The sequence below is a fragment of the Triticum dicoccoides genome, chromosome 2B (assembly GCF_002162155.2).
Source record: "Triticum dicoccoides isolate Atlit2015 ecotype Zavitan chromosome 2B, WEW_v2.0, whole genome shotgun sequence".
Lineage (NCBI taxonomy): Eukaryota > Viridiplantae > Streptophyta > Magnoliopsida > Poales > Poaceae > Triticum > Triticum dicoccoides.
The window spans coordinates 492309339-492331017 of record NC_041383.1 but is presented as its reverse complement, the minus strand read 5'-3'; the positions used below and the strand labels follow the sequence as shown (position 1 = coordinate 492331017).

Genomic DNA, 21679 nt, shown 5'->3' with positions numbered 1-21679 from the left:
CGGCAAGAGAAGCCCCACACCCAACTCTGTTTCATACTCGAAGCCAAAACGACCGGATGGGTGCAAGAAAGACAAAACCGAAAAGAAGAAGAGGAAAGGAGATGATGAGCTCAAAAATGCTATGGAAGCTATTGTGAAGGCAAGAAAAGAAGCCAACGAGGTGAGGAAAATGGCAAGGAACCAAGATGCCGCGGCCGAGGAGAGGAGGTTGGCGGCCGAGGAGAGGAGGGTGGCCGCCGAGGAGAGGAAAGTGGCATTGGAGGAGAGGAAGGTGGGCATGGAGGAGCGATCTAGGTTGTTGGAATGGGAGAAGCACTTGTTCTTCTTGGACACATCTTCGTTCAATGGTGCGCAAAAGGAATATGTCAACCTTGCCCGTGAAGAAGTCTTGATCCAAAAAAGAGCCATGAGCCGCACAATGGGTGGCGGGGGCCTTGGCGGCATGGGTGGCGGTGGCCTTGGCAGCATGGGTGGCGGTGGCCTTGGCCTTGGCGGCATGGGTGGCGGCGGCCTTGACGCCATGGGAGGCATGGGTGTCTTGGGCGCCATGGAAGGCATGGGTGCACCTCCGGCCGCCATGGGAGGCATGGGTGGCTTGGGCGCCATGGGAGGCATGGGTGCACCTCCGGCCGCCATGGGAGGCATGGTTGGCTTTGGAGCACCCTCTGACGCTATGGCCGCCATGGGAGGCATGAGTTTTGCTACTCTTATGGGAGGCATGGGTGCACCTCCGGCCATGGGTGGAATGTCTTTCGATGTGCCTCCTCACACACATTCCCATGAAGATGCCGTTGAAGATCTTGCCAACACCGTCGGAGCTTCACGTGATGCGATGCGTGATGAGGATAGGGAGGAAGATTCATCTTCGGAGGCGGAAGAATCGTCTTCGGAAGATGAGGACGAAGACGAGGAAGATGTTTGATGTGTCTTTCATTTATGTCTTGAACTTTAGTTTGCATTTTGAACTTGGTTGGATGAACTTGTGGGCATGAACTTGTGGGCATGAACTTGGTTGGAAGATGTTTGTGACAAATTTCACATGTTCATTGCATTTTGATAATTGTTTCAAACTCATTTTGTGGCTAAGTCGCGCGCGCTGTATTTTTGCGCGCTGCTGGAGCGGCGCGCGCGTGCTGCATTATAGCACGGCTGCTGGAGCCAGCGCTCGCGGCCGCGCTAAACCAGCCGAAGCGCGCGCAGTAAACAGGTTTTTTGCGCGCGGCGCATAGCGCGGCTGTTGGAGATGATCTAAGTGAGTGAGGCATTTTTTTGCGAGTGAGTGCGGCAATGCCCAAACAAAATAAAAATATCTTCTAAAATAAACATTATATTTCAAAGGGCATGTCCTGTTCACCTGCTGTGTGGGTGAGATTTTTGTTTTCATCACGGCTTGTTACAGTCATTTTCATTTGATGATTTTAAGTAATATGAATCCCTATAAAAATGATAAAAAATTATTAAGTATATTTAAGTTTTGTTATCATGCAGGTCATCTTGTGGGTTGTGGATGGTATATTTTTTGTCACAATTATAATACAATTATTATGTGACAGTGAATTTTATGCGGAGACATGTTCCTGGATCGTGTGTTACACCCACACTCATATCTTTGCGCATAAGACACATTTAAACGGGTCGGTAAAAGAACTCACCAAAACAAAAATTAGATACAGAATAGATGTTTTTACTATAGATTATGATTCATGTGTTGGATCACAAATATGTCACATTTTTTGAAAATACAATTTGAATGACATGACAACATTTTATAGAGATCTGAATTTTTTGTAAAATCATTTTAGTGTTATATCGTGTGAACTTGTTTTGTTGAGACGTGCGCACGCGCATGCTTATTAGTCATAATATAAGAACGTTTTGCGAGCTAAAACAATTTGCGAAATGATCTTATGCGGTGGGATGGAGGGAGTAGTGATTTATTCTGTAGCACAATCGGCGGGCGAAGCAGTCATCTGGCGGCAGACTAGCACACACCCTTTGTCTTCCCGGAAACAAGCGACACGCTCCTGTGGCCGGACACTGCCTCCCTCTTCACGACCTTGACGGACGCCTCCTCCTCGGCGCTCCTGGCCGGGCCGAGCTCGATGGTGAGCCTCATCTTGGGCACGGGGCCCTTGGCCGCCAGGTCCAGCTCGCTCAGCGCCATGCGCACGTGCGACAGGAACCTCTCGGCGAGCGGCCGGCCGAAGTCCTCCCGGACGACCACACGGAGCACCGTCATGTGCTCCAGGTTCGCCGGCATCGTGTACGCTGGAACGATCCACCCGAACCGGCGCAGGTTCGCCGACAGCTTGAACGCCAGCGAGCCGTCCCTGATGCCCCTGAAGGTGAACGCCACCAGCGGCACGCCGTCTTCCTTGGAGATGACGTCGAAACGCCCCGTGCGCAGGAGCCCCTCCCGGAGCGTCCTGGCGCTCTCCATGCAGTTCTCCATCACATTCTTGTAACCCTGCATCGATACGAAATACGAGTAGTATATTAGTGCTATACCGTGCTTTTAAATTATACTAGTTGAACTGATTGGCTTGTTCATGAATTTTGTACCTCGAAACCTAGCCGAAGAAATTGGTAATATTGCGCGATGATTTGGCTGGACCCTGCACAAGATCGAACAAGTGAAACGATTCAAGAACGTGAAATCTAATTACACAATCAAATCAGGGATTCTGTTCATCGTTTAATTCTGGGACAAATAATTTTTTTTTTTTTTGAAACGGAAGGGACAAAGAAATTGTTCGTGCCTTTTGAGAAGTTGAGCGTGAAGGTTGGCTGGTCGGCGCCGAGGTAGTTGATGTGGAAGATGAGCTCGTCGGGAAGGTCCTCCTTGTTGCGCCATATCACCCACCCGACGCCGGGGTAGACGAGGCCGTACTTGTGCCCGCTGACGTTGATGCTCTTCACCAGCGGCAGCCGGAAGTCCCACTCCAGCTCCGGGTACAGGAACGGCGCGATGAACCCGCCGCTCGCCGCGTCCACGTGGATCGGGGTGTCCCACCTGCCAGCCGGAAGATGCCAGCCGCGTCATAATCATAACACGGGGATGGATGATATTTCCGATGTAAGGATTTGAAGAACTAGCTGGAGGATCTGATCAAGCACACCTTGTTCGCTTGTTCTTGGCGGCCAGGAGGTCGTTGAGGCGCTTGACGTCCTCGAACTCGCCGGTGAGGGTGGAGCCGAGGATGGCGGCGACGCAGATGGTGTTCTCGTCCACCATCTCCACGGCCTTGTCGGGGTCCATCACGTAGCACCCTTCGCTCAGCTTCACCTCCTTGAGCTCCACCTCGAAATAGCGCGCGAACTTCTCCCAGCACACCTGCATTGCAGATTTGCAGAGCAGAACAGATTAGTACTTCTGATCATCGAACTCTTGTGTGATGAATCAGGAAATGTAGGCGCGTTGTCTATCGTGTTACCTGAACATTGGCTCCCGTGACAATGTTGGGCTTGTCGAGTGGCTTCCCCTCCGCCTTCCGCCTGTTCTGCCAGCGACGCTTAAATGCCAGACCGGCCAGCATTATCGCCTCCGAGGACCCGACCGTGCCGACCCCGACGGCCGTCTCGCCGGCGCCCACCGGCGCGTTGAACAGCCGCGCTATGATGTTCACGCACCGGTTCTGCACACACATAGCGTCGTTGATCAATCCGACCCGGACACGAAGGGTCAGACGGAAAGAAAAAATACATATCAGAATGCTGCTATAGCTTGCCTGGAGCTCGGTGGTGACGGGGTACTCGTCCATGTCGGCGTAGTTCTTGTTCATGCCCTCGAGGATGAGCCGGTCGCACTCGGGCTCCATCCAGGTGGTGACGAAGGACGCCAGGTTCAGCCGCGGACTGCCGTCCAGCAGCAGCTCGTCGTGGATGATCTGGTACGCCGCGTCCTTGGAGATCGACTTCTCCCCGAGCTCGTAGCTCGGGACGGGGTCCTGCACGTACCTCGACGCGAACACGGCGGCCGACGCGGCCGCCTCGTCGCTCTGAACATGCGTCAGAACCATGCCTGAAGCTCCGTACGTGTCAGGCGAATCCTTTCTTATTTCCCTCTGAACACATTTCTGTTCATTAGGCAACACGAACCATATATATGCAGGAGGGTTAACCTGGAATGTTGATTTCTTGTGCTTTGCTTGCCACATGTTAGTTTTTGCTGCCCGGCGACTCTGCTTCGCCCCCAAGTTGAGTCCTTGCTTCCTTGTTGCTGCAATGCGGCTGCTTTACTTGATCTTAGTTGCTTCGATACTTTTTGTGGGATCTCTGTTGCTTCCCACTGCTGCTCAAGTATTCCTTAATTGCTCCTGCCTAGCAGGTTTGTAACTATTCGATTGTTATTCAAATATGACCGAGAATATATGGACTGCTACTCGTTAGATCCTCCAGTGATGTCGCGCTTTGTCACGATTCACCACCATGTTCGGGTTGGCCCTGGAGAATGGGACGTGGAGTCTCTGCTCGCGACCTCAAATGCACTGCGTGAATACTAAAACAAAAACCGCTCCAAAACAAAACAAACAAACAAAAGAGAGTAATTTTTTTAAAAACATCCATTTTTTTTGACAACAAACATTGTTGTATGTTCTACATACATGCAAATTTTCATGGGAAAAAAACATTTCTAATGCTCTGACTGAAACAAATGATGACTCAAAAACTTATTTTTGAAAGCATTTTGCAGTGTTTTTTTTCCAGACCTCCACGAATGTGATTTCATCGGAAAACTAAGCAATACTTGTTGTAAAAAAACTTAGGATTTTTTTAATTGCTTTTCTATATTTTATTTTATTGTTCATAAAGGGGCATTTGAGCTTAGAATTAGAAAGGCATTTTGGCGGAGAACCGGCTTATTGGTCTATTATCGTACCCGGGTTGATCTGGGCGACCCCCTAAGATTGGCCTAAGCAGACAGTGCATGAAACAATACTTTATTGAAAATTAATCCCTTCGTTTTTGCATCTTCAGTTTATCTTCTATAATTACATAGCTACCCGCCACTAATTATTTAAAAGCACATACAACTATGTCACCTATCACCCCAATAAGATTTAGAAATTACTTGTGTGCATGCATATGTTCTTCATAATCAGTTTTCTTCTCCCACATTTTCTATCCCTATGCCTGCCCCATACATAACCTAGCGCTGTCGCCTCTAGCCTCTCTGATCGCATCCATAGATGGGCAATTCCTAGCACAACTCCTCCCCGGTCTCCCCTCTCATCTGCCCTCCTTGCCGCCTCCGGAAGCCACTGGCGGCTAAGTCGTGCCACTGCCAAGGATGGGGGTGGCAGGGCGTTTCTGTGTGAGGACGACGACCCTAGGAAGCTGCAACAGGGCTCAGATCCGATGTATGCTTGTTGTTCCAGGTCGCGTGGGCGACAAAGGTGTCGGCGGCGCCCGGAGGTGGTAATTTCTCCCAAATCATTTCATGTCGCGCCCTCAGGTGGAGGTGGATGTCGGTGATGTCTGCACCCCGTTGGTTCACGTCCATCCTCATAATGCAGAGGAGGAGGCACGCGCCAAGGAGTCACACAACAATTTGTGGTGGTGGCCTTGGCTTTGGCAACGCCATCGCTCATAACTGATGTAGTGGTAGCGACGCCAATGTGGCGTCTTGAAGTGGATTGCACGGCCTAATGCAAAGCACGCGGCGAGGCTTGTCAAATCATGCAAATTTCACGCGATGCATCGAGCATCAGCTCGGTCTTATGGGGAGGTTGTGTGTGGCGCTCTTCTCTTTCATTGGTGCTGGCGAAAGCCACTGAGGCCTGTTCAGGCTCGATAGCGGGCCGGAGCAGGCCCTTGCTCACTTCACCATCAAAGCGGCACATCTTGCGACAACGATTGCTAGACACTCACGACAACCATCGATGAATGGCAGTGCGACAGTTTTCGAAAGCGGTGCGATGGTGGCATACCTTCCGACGATTTTCCTTTGGTCGGCTATTTCTGTGTGAGCAGGCCCATAGGGTGGTGGACAGCAACAATGGCGGCAGACACCATGGATGTATTCTCTCCAGGTGTAAAACTCATGATCTAGCTCTTTTGTGGAAGGCAACGTCAATGCTTGTGCGTCGTTTCCTTGTTGAAGGTGTTGGTTCGAACATTTTCTTCAGGGGTGATAGTCACTGGTATGACATGTTGGACCAGCCAACATCGGTACAGAGGCGATGGTTCCTTCTTGAAGGCGATGTCTTGGAGCGTTGCACCTCGTGTCTACTAATATATCGTTTTATATTCTGTGGTAGGTGTTGAACATACTTCTGCGAGGCTTGTCCAATGTGGATGACCTCACTTTCTTCTTGTTTTGGTTAGATGATTTGTTCGACATCAATGTTTGGCACTATTTTTAATATATGACTATGTGCATCAACCGTTGCAGAGGTGAGGCCAGGGTTTAACCTTCTTTTAAAAAAACACTTATCGAACTTGTTTGGAACTCCCAATTGAGTGCATGTGTCATGTGATCAAACATATGCAATATATTATTAGTTCAAATTCATGTTTATGCAATCAAATCTCATGGAAATATCATCTAATTTGAAAAAAATGTATACTCCCGGCCTCTCTGTATAAGATGGTACGCATAATCATCTCATTGCACAACTATCGATGTCATATGAAGTGTAGATTTTTTAAAAAAAATAGAAGGTAGGTAGTTCTCAAAAATGCTACTGAAATGGAAGCAAAAGAAACATTGCTTTTATAACTAGGATGAAACCAATCATCTATCTTTTTTTCTTGATCATTTGCCAGCCACTTGTGGTATAGGATTCAAGTACGTGGCTTTCATTCTGCCACCACCTACTAGTGTAATGAATTTATTCGGAAACTGCTAGCCGGGGTTCATCCAAAATTTAAGGCACACATCCCAAGGAAGTGTGCATCATATTATGGGCAATTTGAACTTCGAGTGCAATCGTTGAGAGACGGTAACATGTGATACATTAACTGGTTTTGCTGTTGAGTCACCAATAGGTTACGTGTAAGAGTCACGTAATTCTATTGCCGTTCGGTTGTGATTGAACCTTTTTTCCTATTTCACCAAGTTTTCAAATGATTTTTACGTGGAAAATGAAGCTGTAACTCGCCAAGTCGAAATATAACGGGTTTGACGGGAAAAGACACCCCGACACTTGAAGATTCGACTAGAATAGATCCGGTCGCTGCGTCAGATTAGTGGGTACAAGACGTTAGAGGTGCTGCAGCGAAAGCTGTCCATCCACCCCGAATTAGAGCTCGCCGGAAAGTGACGTTCGACGGGCGTCGATGGACAATGAAACAACGATTCACAGTCATGTTTACTGACCATCCAGAGGAAAACGATGCGCGCCGTATGGAACCTCGGTTGCAGCACAACATACTATGTCTAGTACACTAATATAAGCCGTTTTTGCAGTTCAAATTAGGGAATACTTCCGAGCGATTGCAACGGTGATCACGGTCTTCACTGACAACTTGAATCCGAAAAGAGGAATAACGGGATATAGCACCGATTACTTATTTATTCATCCCCACTCTTTAAGTAAGCTACTGCAGTTTACGCCACACAGCGAAGCAGGCATTCTCGGTGCCTATTTTAATCCTCGACAATTTCCATGTCTGCGAGGTCAGCCGACGTGAACTCGCCCTCTGCCGAGAACAGCACGGTTTCAGCTTTAACGATCTTCTTCTGCGGAATCTGGCCGATCTTGCGCAGGTCGTCGTCGGTGAGCCCCCAGTCGAAGATCCCAAGGTTCTCCTTGAGCCTCTCCTTGCTGAAGCTCTTGACGATCGGGGTCACCCCTTGCTCGTAGATCCATCTCAGCGCTACCTGAATGAGAAAAAAGAGGAATCGGTTAGTGCCATACGGACTGCATGCTCCATTGTTCCTAGCAGTTGATACGAGAAACGAGGCGTGTACACTACCTGTGCGACGCTCTTTCCTCTTGCCTTGGCGATCTCCGCGAGCACCTCGGAGTCCAGCACGGCGTTGCCGTCGCCCGACCAGTTCTGCCCTCCCAACGGCGAGTAGGCCGCGACGTGGATGCCCTTCTCCGCGCAGTACTCCCTCAGCTTCCTCTGCTGCCAGACCGGGTTCATCTCCACCTGCACATCACACGCAGCTAGCGTTGAGTTCCGGTGACGTATATATGGTCGATCGAGTTGCCAAAATATTCAGACCAGTGCTACTCAGTGATCTCGTGGTATTAAGTTCAGCAACCTGGTTGACTGCAGGAGGGACGGTGGCGCCCGGCAGGAGCTTGTCGAGGTGCCTGGTGGTGAAGTTGCTGACGCCGATGGCCTTGGCGAGCCCGAGGCGGTGGCACTCCTCCATCGCCCGCCACACGCCCTCCAAGTCGAACGGGACGGCGTCCTCCCGCTTCACCGGGAACACCACGGGCCCGGGCTTCAGGCTGATCGGCCAGTGGATCAGATACAGGTCCACGTACTCCATCTGCAGGTTCCTGAAGAACGAAACACAAACACCGAGACGATCAAGATCTTCTGTATAGAAATTAACAACGATTGATTACAGGCGTCTATGGGTCGACCGAGCTTACTGGAGGCTCTCCTGGAGGGACGGGAGCACGAGGTGCGGGTGGCACTGCGTGCACCAGAGCTTGGACGTGACGAACACCTCCTCCCGGGACGCCAGGAGCCCGCGGCGCACCGCCTCCGCGAGGGCCTCGCCCAGGGGCCGCTCCGTCGCGTACATGGAGGCCGTGTCGAAGTGGCGGTAGCCCACCTCCACGGCCTCCAGCACGGCCTTCACGGTGGTCTCCGGCACCACCGGGGACTGGGCGGTGCCCATGCCGATGGCCGGCATGGGCCTCGCGTCGCCGGACCGCAGGGCCACCTCCGGCACCGCCGCTGTTCTCGAGGCCATGGGTCGTCTCTGCAGAGCGCACAACAGCTGCTTCGCACTGACAACGCGCGGCGCGTGAATCGTGATCGAGCTTGTCTTGTGGTTCAAGCACAGGACGCGCGTGTGACGAGCCACCGGCTTTTATACTGGCCGGAGTGACATAAGTACTTACGTAGCCGCTCTTCCGTTTTTCAAAGACAGAGAGGTGGGTTTTGGCTCTTCCGGCGGGCATCAATAGTTTCTGGAATGAAACAGGATCCTTGTGCGGCGGAGGCAGTTGTGAACTAACCACCACAATGCATGCACAATGTTGAGCTAGACAATTTCTGTACCATACGTTTCGTTCTCCGCCGTACTTTCGAAGTAAATTCTGAGGCCCGGTCTTCTCTCACGCACAAAAAAAAACTCAGAGGCCCACATGTCTGCCATACATCCGTCTCGTAGCCAAGACCCGCCTCAGTTGTTGACTTGTCGCGCCCGCCAGAAGAAGTTTGGCTTGCCTGTCAAACAAACAAGAGCCTTCTAGTATCCATCCGAGCTTGAGAAAAATTCGTCGATTTTCTAGGAGCAACTGGTGCTAGTCTTTCATTTTTCCTCGAGAGAAGAGAAGAAGATGCTGGCGCGAGACAAGGAAAGATCAGCCAACCAAAGTGGCTGTGGCCTGTGGCCAAGTCCATGTGTGACACTGTGAGTGACGACTGACGGCTACCCACCAGCACTGTAGGGAACCCGTCAGGATCATCACAATTGATGATGCCAAGCAGAACCTCATCCAGGTAGGTCACAGGTAGTAGCACCAGAAGCATCTCACCAAATCCTTGTAATTTGGAGTGCATAAATGGCGCATGCATCTTCACCAAATTACAGGTTTAAATGGCGCATGCATCTTCACAATATGACACCTACGTTTCAACAACATCAACCTCCGAAAGATCAACGCCAGGGACACCTTCAGGGCAGAGGATCGCCAGCACTGTGACCTTCTTGTACTGCGGTATCCGAGTAATCTTGAACCGGTCTTCGTCGGTCAGTTCCCAGTCAAAGATTTCGAGGTTCTCCTGAAGCCTCTCCTTTTTCATGCTCTTGGCTACCATGCTCGCTCCTTGCTCGAAGATCCATCTCAGTGAGATCTGCAGGAAAATGGGAGTCAATTGCACTGCTCATATTGAGGTGCAACTTTTGTTACTGTAATACCATAGGGGAGACCTGCACGCTGGTACATTGAGATCCAATTGACTAGATATTGCACGCATTTAGGTTGTTTGCAAAATTCGACAAATATTTGTTCACACTCTGCATTTATTAGTTCATTTTCTAAACAAACATCATTTCCAATCATGGACGATGCTAGAACCTTGCACGAATTGGTGACAAGGCAGATTTTGGTACATACGAAACAGTTCCTAAGATTGAAGCGATGATTAATACCTGAGCTACTGATTTTCCTCTAGCTTCGGCAATCTCTTTCAGAATTTCAGACTGTAGCACTGCATTGACTTTGGATGTCCTGCTTTGGCCTCCCAGGGGAGAATAAGCAGTCACATGAATTCCCTTCTCTTTGCAGAATTCAATCAGTTTTTTCTGCTGCCAAGCTGGATTCAACTCAACCTGAAAGGTTATCCCATGCATCAAAGAACAATGATATCGATTTAGGGTAGTCTGGGCCAAGTTTTTACAGAAGGATTTTAAACTAAATCAGCTTCTACTTCTTCTTTGGTTCGTGAAAATCATAGAATAGACAAGAGAAGGTTGCATCACCATTACTTGTATGATTGATCAACACAAACCTGATTCACTGCTGGGGGGATTTCTGCAATTGCAAGTAGCTCCTGCAATTTCTTCGTTGTGAAATTGCTAACGCCAATCATCTTAGCAAGGCCAAGGCGATGACATTCCTCCATTGCCTGCCATACGCCTTTCAAGTCCATCTGGACGATGTCTTCCCTTTTCATTGGGAAGTGTGGTTTGCTGGGCTTTACGCTCATAGGCCAGTGGACCAAGTACAAATCAACATATTCCATTTGAAGGTTTCTAGACATGGCAAGACAAGCTTAGCACAGAAGTGGCAGAGTACAGCTATAAGGGAAACAAGCTTCTGTACCAGAACAGGAACAGTCTTCGATTCTTGAAGCGAATGTCAAGTATTGGTTTATAATTCTAGTCCATAGCTTCCAGTTAATAAAAAATTGGCCCCACATAAAAATATCGAGATTTGGTCCTATATTTTTTTAGAAAATAGAGATTTAAAATTAATTTTGCACTTTTAGAAATAGTTTTATCCAGGAGTTAATATTGCCTAGGTGCTTTGCTGTGGAAATTTTAGTAACATGTGTTGTCAACAAATAAAAGATAAAGATATGAGTAAAGACTATACTACATAAGTTTTGATTGCGAACAAACTATATGACTAAATACTATACTTCATGTGTTGTCTGTTAGTTACCCAAGTTTATTTTTAAAATTGTCATTGGTACTCTTTTGTTGGTACGTTTATATACACTCAGTTAAAATCACACGGTGAGAAGAAAATGTGATGAAGGGTCAAATCTCGTAAATGATTGTTCATTTTTATATATAGTCATAGAGTAAGGTATGAAGTTGCAATTGGAATATATAACTAGATTCTGCATATTTGCATAGTTTCAAAGAAAACAATTAATTAACATTTGAAATGGTTATAAATCTCGCATAGGACATGTGATCTCCGACAGCATACATCTATCGAGCTGATTTCATTTCATATTGTCAACTGCTACTAGTTTTAAAATATAAAGTTAGTTTGCTTTTTGAAATTTCAATTTTCAAATGGAAAGAGTTGTATGGTAAGCTTAATGATAATACTGGACAGATATGCGGTCTGAGAGTTCATTCTAGGTTGCTAGAAATTGCTATTGAATCGCAATCACGCCTCAAAGCAGCTGGACCAATAGACAATTATCCTCATTTTGACCCCACTCTGGAGTCTGGACATAACTTACAAACTAGAAGTTACCGTCAAGTTTTACCAAATTGAACAATGTCTATAACTGAAACTCGTGTAGCCGTAAGTAACTGAGGTCTACAAACAAATTCAGGCGAGCAATAAGAATTAATAAAACTGAAAAATAAAGTTCAAGGAATGAACCCAAGACGGCTTAACTGCAAGCTTTCCTTGAGGGAAGGGAGCACGAGATCCGGGTGGCATTGCGTGCACCACACCTTGGTCGTCACGAACACCTCCTCGCGGGACGCTATGACCCCGCGCCGCCCCGCCTCCGCCACTGCCTCGCCGACGAGGTGCTCGGAGGGGTAAACCGAGGCTGTGTCGAGGTGGCGGTAGCCGAGCTCCAACGCGGCGAGCACGGCGTTCTTGACGTCCTCTGCCACGAACGGGAACGACGCCGTGCCGATCCCCAGGGCCGGCACCGGCCGGCCGCCGGAACCCGCCAGGAACTCCGGGATTTTGGAGGAGCGGCTGCTGCCGGTAGGCGACGCCATGGCACTACGAGTGACTCCCCGGGGTCTGGGCAGGATTCGGGCAGGGACGATAGTTGAATCCGAGCCCACGAATTTGGAACTTCTAGAGAAAGGGCTCAAGGGTTGGATAGCGGCCATGGAAGCGGGGGCTGTTTTTTTTCTCTCTGTTTTTCCTTCTTCTTCATTTTTTTTTGCAAAGAAGTTGGGGCTGCATAAGGGCACGTACAATGGAGGCAGCACTCCACATAGATAAATTGCAATGAAGCTACTTGTGTCTGTCATAATCATCCAATGAAAGCTACTCTATGTGATGTCATCATTTTACTTTTTCTCTCTCACATACTTTCCAACACATGAAACCTCCACTACATTTAAACAATACCAGCAACCATTTGGATCAATGATATCAACAAGCATGCATATTGAAAGTTATCGCAAAATTTGATTTCCATACAAAATCAGCAACCTTCATATCCAAACAGTAGCAAGTATGTCTTGTCCATGACACTAAAAAATTCTGCAGTAACAAAATAATCTTAAGGTTTCCGAATACTCATAAAGGGAAGATTTGTAAACACTCATATCAAATTTATTCGAAGTTCAAACTGAATTTGTTGGTGTATCTTCTAAACCTTCTGATTCCAAGAAAAAGACTGTCTCACATCTTCAATGCTTCCTTGCACATGAGCCCCTCTTTTGCTGCACATATCTGTTGAACATCTACATAGGAAGCAAGACACATTGATCAAGTTCACGAAAGGTTTTATCAGACCAGTTAATTGTGGTGGTGCTGCATCAAGTACTTCACGTGGCAGTCTTGCAAGGGATTCATGAACTGGCTCATGGATAGACTTCATAGCTTCATCAAGAGCTGGTTTTAAGTGAGCTAGTGGATCTTCCCTTGCAGTGGATCTCAAAGGTTCTGATACGGGCTTTAAAGCTTCATCAATAACAGATTTTATCTGAGCTAACGGATCCTGAGTGGTGGGTCTGTAACAAGTGAGGGTATTCCTGATGGTTGGTTAATATGGAAAAGTCTCCAGTATATATATATATGTGCAGATGCTTGTTTTAGACAGTGGAAGTTCTAGTAACTACTACTATCCTAGGAAAAGGTAGAACAGAATTATTTGTTACTACATGGAATGCACGGTACAGCTGTATGTTTAGAGTATAAAAACAAGCAGGCGGGGTCATTCCTGTTCTTCTAGGGGCCCCTCGACGAACTCAGAAAATGGAATACCAACAATAGAATGATCAGAGGGAAAATCATGCTCAAAGGCAATAGCCATTGATTAGTGTGGTTCTTTCGAAACTGGAATCTACTAATAAAGAATATGACATGAATCAAGCTGGAGAATAGAGGAAAATCATGCTCAAAGGCAACATAATAAGAATAACATGTCTTATTTTCTTGTTAAATCTACTAAACTACAGGAAAGCAAATATTCATATGTGTATAGTGAAGGGAGACAAACAAAGGGAGCCAAAGAAATTGGACTACATACCTTCTATTCCTCCCTGAAGAGTTGATCTCCCAATCTCGTGACAGACTTCATATGCATCTCCTTTGCCCATGGCTCCATCCTTGTAGTGTCAGCATTCAACATCTCCGTGAACTTGTCAAACAATTTGGTTCTTTCCTCTGCCAGCTTAGCCACTGTCCTCTCTTTTGCAGCCTCATATGCAAGTCGATTAGCTTCTACCTTCTGAGCAGATAGTCGACTTTGCAATGCCATCATCTCTTCATTCTGCACATTAGCATCAGCTTGTGCTTGTAGAAAAGCACCAATCTGTTCTTTCATGATATTGACCTCTGTAGGGGCTTCCTTATCTTTTCCCTTGCCTTTCTTGGCACCCTTGCAACCTGGAGGACGTTGAGCATTCTCGGCGTTGTCCTCTTTGTTCCATCCCCTTCTGTGTACACATGAATCTTCCACTTTTGGTTGTCCCTCACAGCTTCCCACCAATGCACATACATGAATTGGTGTCCATGGCGGCTGTGGTACAGTTCCAGAGCTTGCTCCATGAGTTGTTTATCACACCGGCCACTTGCATAGGTGTCCCTGATCTGGTTGTAGCAGCCATTGAAAGAGGTTACCTTCTTTGTTGTTTTGTACCAATGGTTCTTGAGGTGCTTCACACCCCTCTGTCGATCACTCTTAGTTGTGTTGTTGAATGTAGCAGCAACCTCCTTCCAGTAGTATTCTGCTTTCTTTGCATTACCATCGATAGGATTCACAGAGTTGCGCAACCAAGCACTCACCTGCACAAAGGAAGCAAGCATAAGGTTACATTTTACTAAACAAAAGACAAGGTGCATGTGATGGAGTATAAAAATAGGAGAATCCAACCTAAATAAATTCTTAGATAGAATGCCATGAGATGTCTTCAATTTTCACATGACAAGAATGAGAGGATTTGGGGGGGGGGCTTACCAATCTGATGTCCTCGTCTTTTGTATAATATAGCCTCGGTCTATCTTCATCATCTGGTTCCACATCAATTGTGACCTATTTTCGCTTGTTGGATGGAGTTGTGGTCCTCGGAACAGATGTCGATGAGAGAGGGTGGTGATTGGCTGGTGGCGGCGGTGGCAGTGGCGGTGGATGCGTACAGAACATTGGATATTGAAAACCAAGCTGTTGATGGGCTGGCAAGGTGAAGCTTGGATGACTTTGGTCTTGAAGGTAGCTCACGAAACCGTTAGGAGGACGGTAATCCATTGCAGCTGAAAAGAAGAAGAATTTTCTTAACATGCCTAGTTAAAACAGTTATTGAAGTATGCTATATAAAACTTGAGCAAGCTAGTAAAGAACACAAGCATGTATGCATAATTTAGAGTAAATTCAAAGATAGTCTTAAAACTCTTGACAACACATACAATTTCATATGCAGAGAATTAATCTCTCTCTCTCTCTCTCTCTCTCACACACACACACACAGAAATAAAGTTGTTCACTGAAGCAACATAAGTAATGTAAATTACAACTAATTGTTTGTATCTTCATTGAATTTCCTCCAAATATGCTCAACCAAATCATGTTTGAGCCGATTGTGCATGGATCGGTCACGTATGTCAACATCTCTTCTAATCACGTCGGCAATCAAAGGTGTAGCCCCATTGATTGTTGTTGGCGGTAGGGCAGTAGATGTACCCAAAGCTTCATTCAAATCAAAAGGCAACTCCACACGCTTCTCATCTTCGAGTATCATGTTGTGCATGATCACACACGCTTTCATTATGTTGCAGATATCTATTTGATCCTAAAGTCGTGATGGTTCTGCCACAATTTTGAAGCGTTGTTGGAGAACTCCAAATGCACGTTCAACGTCCTTTCTCGCACCTTCTTGTCTCTGGGCAAAGAGTTTGTCTTTTCAGTTTGGGGCAGCGGGATGGTTTTCACAAAAACAGCCCACTCTGGATATATTCCATCTGCAAGATAATATCCTTTCTTGTATTGTTGCTCATTGACATAGCAGTCTACCCTAGGAGCTTTCCCTTGCAACACTTTAGTGAACAATGGTGACTGATTGAGCACATTGATGTCATTGTTGGATCCTGGAACACCAAAGAAGGCATGCCATATCCATAGATCATGGGATGCAACAGCCTCAAGGATGATGGTCGGGACACCATAGTCACCACGTGTAAACTGCCCCTTCCATCCAACAGGACAATTTTTTCACTCCCCAATGCATACAATCTATGCTTCCTAGCATACCAGGAAAACCACGTGCTTCGCCAACTTCTAGTAGACGTTGAACATCTTCAACAGTTGGCCTTCGCAAATATTCTCCACCAAACTTGGCAATGACGCCCTTAGCAAAATTTTCAAGACACTTGAGTGCCATAGATGTACCTAGTCGAATGTGGTCATCTGTTTTGTCAGCAGGTACACCATACGCCAACATATGCATGGCTGATGTGCACTTCTGTAAAGGTGATAGAGCTGGACGGCCGAGGGCATCTTACCTTTGAGTGAAGTAGGGAGACCACTCACCAAGCGCTTGAACAATGCGTAGAAAGAGGGGTTTTCCCATGCGGAACCTTCTACGGAAGTAGTAATGAGGATAGGTAGGATTATCAGAGACGTAATCTTGTATGAGAAGTTCGTTGTAAAATTCCCGCTTCCTGTCAATATATATCCTAGGGCCTGACCGACGCCTAGTACTTGGAGCTCCTAGTGCATCATGAATATTGGTGGCTATTTGTGTAGCAAAGTTGTTGAGAATATTCTTTTGTGCCAAGTAATCTTCTAGTGAGAACAATTCTGTTGGGTCAACTGTGTCATCTTCAAACTCATCGGAACTCAATTGTGACATATTGCAAGTTGAGCTACAATTTCAATTTCAAGTAATAAGAATTATGCACACAACTACACATGTCAAAGCCTGAAGAAATAAACTCAATTATGCACACAATTTCAATTTCAAAGCCTGAAGAAATAAACTTGCATGTGGCTACATCCTAAATATGTCAAAGCATTTAGCAATTATGTCCAAAGTATTATATTTCCTTGACATATTCTACCCATTATACAGGATCAATGTAACCCTCAGCTGTTATCAACGAATTCACGTATGAATTTAAGGTGTCACTGAATCATGTTATACAAATTGATTAAATCACACTGGAATTATTTTCGGAGATGGTAACCTCGCTGGATCAGGTCCATGTTGTAAGTTCTTAATCCTAACAGTAAGAGGCATTCCTCAAATAAAGAAACAAAGATCCAGGGGAATGGCAAACAAATCAAGATATATCTGATATATGTTCTTCATAAAGAGATGTCAGCATGTGCTAGTTATCTCGCAACAGATGGACTAATAGAGCAGACCCTGTAGCCTGTACGCACACATGATTTACTTGAAGCAACAGATGGACTAATAGAGCAGACCCTGTAGCATGTACGCACAAATAATAAAAGACACCAAATTGCTGAACATGCATCGAGAGACATTGCTTAAGAGAAAAGACAAGGGGACTCCCACAAGCATTACAGCCTGATCCAAATAGATTGAGCCTAAATCAAGGGGAAATCAGTACCGTTCTTGGAACAAAACTACTGACCGAATTGCGACAAATCTCCAAAATCAGCAAACCCTAGCCTAGTTTATTGAATCATCTGGCCATGAGAACAGGAAGAGAGGGGGAAGAAGTAATCTCATACCTTACAGGGATAACAAACCCAGATCAGATCGAGCACGACGACGCGGACGGCGGGCTGAGGACGAGGGTGCTTGATAACCCACAAGTGTAGGGGATCGCAACAGCTTTCGAGGGTAAAGTATTCAGCCCAAATTTATTGATTCGACACAAGGGGAGCCAAAGAATATTATTGAGTACTAGCAGTTGAGTTGTCAATTCAACCATACCTGGATAACTTAGTATCTGCAACAAAGTATTTAGTAGCAAAGTAGTATGATAATAAAGGTAATGATAGCAAAAGTAATATTTTTGGGTTTTGCAGTGATTGTAACAATAGCAACAGGAAAGTAAATAAGCGAAACACAATAAGTGAAAAGCTCGTAGGCAATGGATCAGTGATGGATAATTATGTCGGATGCGATTCCTCATGTAATAGCTATAACATAGGGTGACACAGAACTAGCTCCAGTTCATCAATGTAATGTAGGCATGTATTCCGTAAATAGTCATACGTGCTTACGGAAAAGAACTTGCATGACATCTTTTGTCCTACCCGCCCGTGGCAACGGGGTCCTAGCGGAAACTAAGGGATATTAAGGCCTCCTTTTAATAGAGAACCGGAACAAAGCATTAACACATAGTGAATACATGAACTCCTCAAACTACGGTCATCACCGAGAAGTGTCCCAATTATTGTCACTTCGGGGTTGTCGGATCATACACATAATAGGTGACTATAGACTTGCAAGATAGGATCAAGAACACGCATATATTCATGAAAACATAATAGGTTCAGATCTGAAATCATGGCACTCGGGCCCTATTGACAAGCATTAAGCATAGCAAAGTCATAGCAACATCAATCTCAGAACATAGTGGATACTAGGGATCTAACCCTAACAAAACTAACTTGATTACATGGTAAATCTCATCCAACCCATCACCGTCCAGCAAGCCTACGATGGAATTACTCACACTCAGCGGTCAGCATCATGAAATTGGTGATGGAGGATGGTTGATGATGACGACGGCGACGAATCCCCCTCTCCGGAGCCCCGAACGGACTCTAGATCAGCCCTCCCGAGAGAGATTAGGGCTTGGCTGCGGCTCTGTATCGTAAAACGCGATGAAACTTTCTCTCTGATTTTTTTCTCAATGAGACGGAATATATGGAGCTGGAGTTGAGGTCGGCGGAGCCTCAGGGGGCCCACGAGACAATGGGGCATGCCCCCCACCCTCGTGGACAGGGTGTGGCCCCCTTGGTCTTGATTCTTTCGCCGGTATTTTTTATATTTTCCAAAAAGTGCCTCCGTGGATTTCCAGGACATTCCGAGAACTTTTGTTTTCTACACATAAAACAACATCATGGCAGTTCTGCAAAAAACATCGTCAGTCTGGGTTAGTTTCATTCAAATCATGCAAGTTAGAGTCCAAAACAAGGGCAAAAGTTTTTGGAAAAGTAGATACGTTGGAGACGTATCAGTGCTCCGGCTTCTCCTCTGGTTCGCGCCTCAGATCAGGCAAGACTGAAGGAAATATGCCATAGAGGCAATAATAAAGTTATTATATATTTCCTTATCTCATGATAAATGTTTATTATTCATGCTAGAATTGTATTAACCAGAAACATTATACATGTGTGAATACATAGACAAACATAATGTCACTAGTATGCCTCTACTTGACTAGCTCGTTAATCAAAGATGGTTAAGTTTCCTAACCATAGACATGAGTTGTCATTTGATTAACGGGATCACATCATTAGGAGAATGATGTGATTGACTTGACCCATTCCGTTAGCTTAGCACTTGATCGTTTAGTATGGTGCTATTGCTTTCTTCATGACTTATACATGTTCCTATGACTATGAGATTATGCAACTCCCGTTTACCGGAGGAACACTTTGTGTGCTACCAAACGTCACAATGTAACTGGGTGATTATAAAGGTGCTCTACAGGTGTCTCCGAAGGTACTTGTTGAGTTGGCGTATTTCAAGATTAGGATTTGTCACTCCGATTGTCTCAGAGGTATCTCTGGGCCCTCTCGGTAATGCACATCACTATAAGCCTTGCAAGCAATGTAGCTAATGAGTTAGTTACGGGACGATGCATTACGTAACGAGTAAAGAGACTTGCCGATAATGAGATTGAACTAGGTATTGAGATACCGACGATCGAATCTCGGGCAAGTAACATACCGATGACAAAAGGAACAACGTATGTTGTTATGCGATTTGACCGATAAAGATCTTCGTAGAATATGTAGGAGCGAATATGAGCATCCAGGTTCCGCTATTGGTTATTGACCGGAGACATGTCCCGGTCATGTCTACATAGTTCTTGAACCCGTAGGGTCCGCACGCTTAAAGTTAGATGCCAGTTATATTATGAGTTTATGTGTTTTGATGTACCGAAGGTTGTTCGGAGTCCCGGATGTGATCTCAGACATGACGAGGAGTCTCGAAATGGTTGAGACATGAAGATCGATATATTGGACGACTATATTTGGACACCGGAAAGGTTCCGGGTGAGATTGGGACAATACCGGAGCTCTGGGAGGTTATCGAAACCCCCCGGGAGGTATATGGGCCTTAATGGGCCTTAGTGGAAAGGAGGGGAAAGGAGCAAGGGAGGGGGCGCCCCCTCCCCAAGCCCAATCTGAATTGGGAGGGCCCCCCTTTCCTTCCTCCCTCCTTCCTCTTCCTTCCCTCTCCCTCTCCAAATAGGAAAGGGAGGAGTCCTACTCCCTGGGAGTAGGACTCCCCCCCTTGGGCGCTCATCCTCCCCTTGGCCGCCCCCTCCTCCACTCCTTTATATACGGGGGAGGGGGCACCCCATAGACACAACAATTGATCATTGATCTCTTAGCTGTGTGCGGTGCCCCCCCTCCACCATAGTCCTCCTCGACAATATCGTACCAGTGTTAGGCGAAGCCCTGCGTCGATAGAACATCATCATCGTCACCACGCCGTCGTGCTGACGGAACTCTCCCTCAACACTCGGCTAGATCAGAGTTCGAGGGACGTCATCGAGCTGAACGTGTGCAAGAACTCGAAGGTGTCGTGCTTTCGGTGCTTGATCGGTCGGACCATGAAGACGTATGACTACATCAACCGTGTTGTGCTAACGCTTCCGCTTTCGGTCTACGAGGGTACGCGGACACATTCTCCCCTCTCGTTGCTATGCATCACTATGATCTTGCGTGTGCGTAGGAATTTTTTTGAATTTACTACGTTCCCCAAAAGTGGTATCCGAGCCAGATTTTATGCATTGATGTTATATGCACGAGTAGAACACAAGTGAGTTGTGGGCGATACAAGTCATACTGCTTACCAGCATTGTCATACTTTGGTTCGTCGGTATTGTGGGATGAAGCGGCTCGGACCGACATTACGTGTACGCTTACGCGAGACTGGTTCTACCGACGTGCTTTGCACACAGGTGGCTGGCGGGTGTCAGTTTCTCCAACTTTAGTTGAACCGAGTGTGGCTACACCCAGTCCTTGAGAAGGTTAAAACAACACTAACTTGACGAACTATCATTGTGGTTTTGATGCGTAGGTAAGAACGTTCTTGCTCAGCCCGTAGCAGCCACGTAAAACTTGCAACAACAAAGTAGATGACGTCTAACTTGTTTTTGCAGGGCATGTTGTGATGTGATATGGTCAAGACGTGATGCTATATTTTATTGTATGAGATGATCATGTTTTGTAACCGAGTTATCGGCAACTGGCAGGAGCCATATGGTTGTCGCTTTATTGTATGCAATGCAATCGCCCTGTAATTGCTTTACTTTATCACTAAGCGGTAGCAATAGTCGTAGAAGCAATAGTTGGCGAGACGACAACGATGCTATGATGGAGATCAAGGTGTCGCACCGGTGACGATGGTGATCATGACGGTGCTTCGGAGATGGAGATCACAAGCACAAGATGATGATGGCCATATCATATCACTTATATTGATTGCATGTGATGTTTATCTTTTATGCATCTTATCTTTCTTTGATTGACGGTAGCATTATAAGATGATCTCTCACTAAGTTTCAAGATAAAAGTGTTCTCCCTGAGTATGCACCATTGCCAAAGTTCGTCGTGCCCAGACACCACGTGATGATCGGGTGTGATAAGCTCTACGTCCGTCTACAATGGGTGCAAGCCAGTTTCGCACACATAGAATACTCAGGTTAAACTTGACGAGCCTAGCATATGA

The 21679-nt window shown here is 46.4% G+C and overlaps 1 protein-coding gene and 2 pseudogenes across 1 annotated transcript; all 3 read right to left on the bottom strand.

Annotated features, from left to right (window-relative positions):
* Nucleotides 1-1739: 1739 nt before the first annotated feature.
* Nucleotides 1740-4054, bottom strand: LOC119364416 (glutamate decarboxylase 2-like). Its single transcript, XM_037629891.1, has 6 exons — nt 3729-4054; nt 3435-3635; nt 3120-3334; nt 2760-3013; nt 2563-2615; nt 1740-2467 (listed from the first exon to the last, which is right to left on the bottom strand). Exons 1-6 carry the CDS (start codon nt 4017-4019, stop codon nt 1982-1984), a joined length of 1500 nt encoding a protein of 499 aa, XP_037485788.1. The 5' UTR covers nt 4020-4054; the 3' UTR covers nt 1740-1981.
* Nucleotides 4055-7385: 3331 nt separating this feature from the next.
* On the bottom strand, nt 7386-12500 carry LOC119364415 (annotated as a pseudogene).
* A 2807-nt stretch (nt 12501-15307) lies between these two features.
* On the bottom strand, nt 15308-16360 carry LOC119360955 (annotated as a pseudogene).
* Between the last annotated feature and the right edge of the window lie 5319 nt (nt 16361-21679).

Bases quoted from the DNA above. Each gene is read 5' to 3' on its own strand.
- LOC119364416 (XM_037629891.1), bottom strand. From the start codon at position 4,019: ATGGTTCTGACGCATGTTCAGAGCGACGAGGCGGCCGCGTCGGCCGCC. The intron at 3,335-3,434 runs GTAACACGATAG...TCTGCAATGCAG, and splicing joins TCACGGGAGCCAATGTTCAG to GTGTGCTGGGAGAAGTTCGC. The intron at 2,468-2,562 runs GTACAAAATTCA...GTATCGATGCAG, and splicing joins TTCTTCGGCTAGGTTTCGAG to GGTTACAAGAATGTGATGGA.